The sequence below is a fragment of the Octopus bimaculoides genome, chromosome 24, assembly GCF_001194135.2.
Source record: "Octopus bimaculoides isolate UCB-OBI-ISO-001 chromosome 24, ASM119413v2, whole genome shotgun sequence".
Lineage (NCBI taxonomy): Eukaryota > Metazoa > Mollusca > Cephalopoda > Octopoda > Octopodidae > Octopus > Octopus bimaculoides.
This window is the reverse complement of record NC_069004.1, coordinates 8272952-8279083: the sequence shown is the minus strand read 5'-3', so window position 1 is coordinate 8279083 and position 6132 is coordinate 8272952. Positions and strand designations below refer to the sequence as shown.

The 6132-nt window shown below is 34.8% G+C and overlaps 1 protein-coding gene across 4 annotated transcripts in view; it reads left to right on the top strand.

The window, feature by feature from the left end:
* LOC106868271 (zinc finger protein 239) overlaps window positions 1–5632 on the top strand; it is a 12488-nt gene extending 6856 nt beyond the window's left edge. Inside the window, exons 1-2 of one of the 4 annotated variants that reach the window (XM_014913461.2) lie at window positions 816–1417; window positions 4253–5632. In XM_014913461.2, coding sequence (XP_014768947.1) covers window positions 4470–5159 — 690 coding nt within the window. In that variant the 5' untranslated portion in view covers window positions 816–1417; window positions 4253–4469 and the 3' untranslated portion in view covers window positions 5160–5632. Of the gene's footprint in view, window positions 1–815; window positions 1432–4207 lie in introns of those variants that run through there. The other 3 variants (XM_014913459.2, XM_052976249.1, XM_014913460.2) reach the window with 3 other exon arrangements.
* The last annotated feature ends 500 nt before the right edge of the window (window positions 5633–6132 follow it).

Below are 6132 nucleotides of genomic sequence, written 5' to 3'. Positions count from 1 at the left end.
ATGCTTTATAGATCAGTAAAACCTGAGAAATCCTTCTTCAAATTCCAACTTGGTCCACCAAAGAGTTTGCTTTATAGATCAGTAAAACCTGAGAAATCCTTCTTCAAAATTCAAACTCGGTCCACCAAAGAGTTTGCTTTAAAGATCTTTTATCATGGTGAATTCGATTGGAATCATTCTCTTTGACATCTCATCTTGTAGTCTACAAATGTGTTCTTAGTTGCAAAAAAACCCTCTTCACTGAATTCTTTGGGAAATCTTTAATTATGGATTGTAAACTTCAAGTTTGTAATGAATAAAGACTGGACAGATAAATTCAATAGCGTGAGACATATAAGGGAATCATTCAGTGTAAAATAAGACTATACTTACAGTCTACAACTGAATACAGACTGGACATCTCTTGTATGTAATATAATGGAAATTATTCATAGGCTTCAGGTCTCATAATCCTGGATAAAAATCTATTCACTAAAGTACTTTAAAAATAAAGAGGTAAAATATTATGAAATGAAATTTGTTGGAAATTATGTTCTCATTCAAAACTCATGTTATTAACCATAAATATATGTAGGGATGCTGACATGACTGTGGTTAAGGAGTTTGCTTCCCAAACACTTGGTTCCAGGTTCAGTCTCACTGTGTGGCACCTTGGGTGTTTTCTATTATAGCCTGAGGCTGCCCAAATCATTGTAAGTGAATTTGGTGGGCAGAAACTAAAAGAAGCCTGTTTTATGCGCGCGTGTGTGTGTGTGAGTTGGTGTAGCCTTGTCTTTCTTTCTTTCTTTCTTTCTTTGTATAACGATTCGTTCTTTCAACTTGTTAAAAATATATTCTGTATCTATGAAACTCTCTCTCTCTCTCTCTCTCTCCCCCTCTCTCTCCCCCTCTCTATCTCTCCCTCCCTCTCTCTCTCTCTTTGTTTATCGGTCACCGACTATCGCTTTCTTCTGTTTCTATGAAACTTCCTCTCTCGTCAATGGTTATGCAAAGCAGAAAGGCTCACCGTACCGTCTTCCCCAGTCATTCCCCATCCCTCCTTTTCAGAAAAGGCCGATTAGATGTAAACAAAAGCATGTGCTTCAGTTGACAAGAATTATAATTACAGCGAAGGATAGCCACATACGGGGACAAAAAAAAGTATACACGGTAAACATTAAAAGAAGTAAAGTATATAGCATACGACAGTAAGAGAAGAACAAAAGGTGATAATAATATATTAAAACAAGGTGTCATAATATTGCAAATATGCTGACGCGTACTGTATACATCGAAACTGTGGCGAAAAACAAAAATACAATTTCCCAACCTCATTGTAACAGAATACGAAATGACGGCCAAAGATGTTGGAGATTAGTTTTATGGTAGTTGGGAGAAAAGATACAACACACTGATTCACTGCTTACACTTGGAAACGGTCAGTTGACAAAGGTTTGTTTTACTGAAATAATATGTTTAATTAGTTAGGTTTCATATAGAGCAGTTGTCTATATTTTTGCAGCACGGATGAAGTGATCACGCGCAGAAGAAAACGCAATAAAGTGCATCATATATAATCGAATGATTATAATACTACACACACACACACACACACATATCTTTATGTATTATGTATATATATGAAATATAAATGTGTGTGAGTCTGTGTGTATGTATGTATATCTATATATATATATATACGCACACACGTTATAGAACATGGCTCTATAAAGAACTGTCACTACATTTTAACTACAGAAAATCGAATTTTCCAGCTGGTTAACGATACAACCTTTGTCCGATATATTGTCAATAAGGGAGCGAATCACAGCCCTCCGTTTTGGCAACTAGTCTATTGTTTCTGGGTCTTTATTCTTCTTCGGTACTGGGCACCTGCCTATAGAGAGACATAAGTAGTAGCAATACTAGACTGTAATGTGTTTGTTTTCTTTCTTTGCCACTATAACATGGCTGTTCTATAAAGAACTATGTTACTACATTTTAACACAGGAAACTACAAAAACACCCTACAGTCTGCGCTTGTCAGTGCTTTAGAAAGTAAATTGAAAAATTATTTCCGTGCGGCCCAGTTCCAAATGATACACGGCCCGGTTCTGGAATACCCTGACTCGTAACATACAGTTTAGAAGTCAGGATATTCTTATGCTATAGAAGTGAGAAAATCTAACACCAATGAAGAACGATATTTCCGTGTCCTTACATTTACGTAGACGGTAATACTTCCGAAATGAAATTTTAATCTTTATATTTGTCATTCCAGAGTCGAATGTTACATGCAATATTAGTGAAATTATAGATTTAGTGAACATCATAAATAGTAGTCAGGTATTTGGGAGTCAAATTATCGATATTTTCTTCATCACAGTGGCTTAGCAAAATTTTAAAAACTATTTAGTTCATTTATGCGATAAAAGTCGAATCTCTCTCTCTCTTTTCTTTTTGTTAATCGCATGGTTTTGGAAGAACTTTTTGGGGTCATTACTTTATTTGTCCAACCTCCCGTGGTTTTGAACTGTCCGCTCAATCTCCTGTGATGCGTTGATGGCTGCTGACATCCAAATAACCAAAACAAACCGTAACGTCATAATCTTACACAGGTCAATCCCGCAGAATTCTATCTTTTTCATGCCACACCTATATCAGATATCAGTAGTTGTAAGTTTCATACATAATGACATTGTTACTGAAATATGAAATTAATGAACGTTGAATATAATTACATATATTATAACTAATGAAATATTTCGCGTAATGTAAGAGAAATGAGTTAATAATTGTTTGGTCTGTGTTGTGGCTCCAGTTTTTTTTTTTTTTTGTGCTCGCTCCCACTAAATTTAGAAGCACGTACGGCACTACATAGTCCAAAGTTTGCGATTGTTTAGATTTAAGATTGAATAAGGAGGAAGGAGTGTTTTCTACTGTAGCTTCATGCTGACCAAGCCCTTGTGTATGGATTTGGTAGATAGAGGACTCTGATGCTATCAGAATGGCGAAACTGTTAATAGGTGTAAATTACATAAGTTGGACCTAGGGTAAATAATGGACACACGAGAAGTGAAATGAGATCCCGGGTGAGCTGTCAGAGAAGGTAGATTTCATATGCACTAGGGCAATAAGCATTCAAAAGGATCAATATACAGTTTGAGACCCGTTAACGAAAACAAAAAGAACTCCAGCCTACTGGGGGTAAAAAAAAAAAATGTGTAGAAAATGAATATGAAAAAATAAAAATTTGCGCAAACGAACGGGGAGGACTTTCGGAAAATTCACAAGATCCGATTTTTCCCTTTATAACTTTATAACTTTCAGGAAAATGGATATATATATTGATGAAATTTTATAGAAATACCGTTCAAATCGTACAGATTACGATTATAAAGAAATTTCTGGGGAAAATGTTTTCCGAAAGGGTGGGGAGAGGATTTCGGAAAATTCACACGATCCATTTTTTCCCCCTCTTAACTTTCAAGAAAATTGATATCTTTTAATGAAATTTTACAGAAGCACCTTTCAAACAGCATAGATCACGATTATAAGGAAATTTGTGGGGAAAATGCTTTCTGAAGAGGTGGGGAAAGGACTGGCGGAAAGTTCGCAAGGTCCGTTTTTTTCCCCCTTTCGGTATTAGTGCACGGTTACCAAAACAAAATAAAAAAATAAAACTGTCTACTAGGTGTAAAAGTAACTGAAAGCTTTTGTTATATAGGGGACGAAAATAGCAGGAGAAGTGGGTGTACCAAAAGTGTCATACCAAGAATAAAAAAAAGGTTTGGAAAAAGTTCAAGAAGCTATTACTTCTGCAAGTAACAAAGGACTTCTTTCTCAGAGTGAAAGATATTGCGATATGCATTGCTTTAGGGCAATGAAACATAAAGCAATACACTATTGAAAGGAAGATGATTATAATATCTACATAGTCTACTGTAGAGGCTCTCTACTTGGGCATGTTGTAAGGGGCAGTGAGGTAACATAATTGACGCACTAAATTTTACCTATTTTATGATATTTCTGTTTGTCATTGCATTACTTAGCCTGTTGGTAATGATTTGACATAATTAGAGAAAAAGAGAGAGAAAGAAAAGAGGTACAGTACATTGTTCAGTTAAAAGTTAATTTTATATCTAGTTTCTTAGTGTAGAAACATAGCAAAATATTCATTGCTGAATTTCAGCATTTTTTAACTACGTTTTTTATTGTTTTATTTCAGAATATGAGATGACATAGGCATAAAATACTTTTGTCTGTATTTCAGATGTTTCATCATTATTGCTTGTTTTTCAAAGACTAAAGGAAGCTGTTAAACAGGACAGATGTAAACTTGGAGAAATTTACCAATTAGCTTGCAACATCGTCAGGTATTGGTAAAAATCACAGTTCGTTGAAGTATAGGAGAATATATATTTGTAGAAATAAAATATCAAAAGGAAAAGAAGAAAAAAACATCTGTATATTTTGATGAGCATAGAAATATGGAAAAAAAGCTTAATTATAAAACACAATGTAAAAAGATTGGTTTTTCTGAAACAGCTCACTTAAGGAGTCATAAATATACTCAAACAAGTGAAAAATCACACTGTGATATCTGTGGAAAATTATTCAATCGAAAGAATATTGCAGTTCATAAACGCAGCCACACAGGAGAGAAACCATATCAGTGTGATATCTGTGGTAAGACATTCTCTCAAAGTTGCGCTGTAATTAAACACAAACGTACTCATACAGGTGACAAACCATATCGTTGTGATATCTGTGGTAAATCATTCTCTGAAAGTCATAATTTAAGTAGACACAAACGTGTTCATACAGGAGAGAAGCCATTTTGCTGTCAAATTTGTGGTACATCTTTTACGCTAAATCATCATTTAACTCGTCACAAACACACTCACACAGGAGGTAAACCATATCAGTGTGTTACCTGTGGTAAATCTTTCTCTCAAAATGTTCACTTAACTAAACACAAACGTATTCATACAGGAGAAAAGCCGTATTGCTGTGTTACATGTGGTAAATCATTCTCTCGCAATGATCAATTAACAAATCATATACGCACTCATACAGGAGAGCGGCCATACCATTGTGATACCTGTGGTAAATCATTTTCTGAAAATAGTTCCTTAATTAAACATTCGCATATTCATCACTCGAAACTCATTCCTTGAAATGAATATAAAATGATTTATGTCAATAATATATTTTTTTTACACACAAAAGGAGATATAATAGTGTATAATAACAGAATCCCCACACAGTATTTTCTCTAACCACACGTACAAGTAAAACATACATTTGGCTTATTGCAGCTGAATTGATTCTGCACATCACATGACTGCTTCATCATCATTGTCATCATCATCGTTTAATGTCCGCTTTCCATGTTAGCATGAGTTGGACGATTTGACTGAGGACTGGCAAGCCAGAAGGCTGCACCTTGTGGGGGTCAATAAAATAAATATCTGCTGAGCCCTGGGGTCGATGTAATCGATTTATTCCCTCTTCTGAAATTGCTGGTTTTGTGCCAAAATGTGAAATGGATATTTAAAGAATTTTTGTAAAGTATAAAATTTGATTGTTATTTTATGAATTCAGTTTAATGTGAAATGTAAATTATTACAATTAAAATCTCTTTGAACTATTTCTATGTTAGATTTTGTTTAATGTGACTGCATGGGATAAGAATTCTTCTATATTGAGTAAGCATCATTTTAGCATCCACTTTCTCATGGCTGCATAGGTCAGACAGAATTTAGTGAGGTAGATTTTCTACAGCTGGATGCTCTACCTGTCTTCCATCCTCACTATTTCCAAGCAAGTTTGTAATTCTCCATGGTTGTCTATATTTTTATGGATGACTGGAAATGAGAGACGCTGCTTGTATGATGGTCAGCTAAATTTATAACTATCACATGATTTCGAGACAAGGACATGGATACACACACCCATTATTCATTTTTAGGCGTGAAAATGCTTATTTTACCACAGAAATAAGTAAAATAAAAAAGAAACATAAATGCATATCAGCTTCAGAAGCCTGTGATATAAATTTACATATACTAGCCAGAAAAATCTGTGATGTACTGAGGGTACAATAGGTGAACCACGATATGGTGAGTGGTTACTGTACATGTGTGGAGG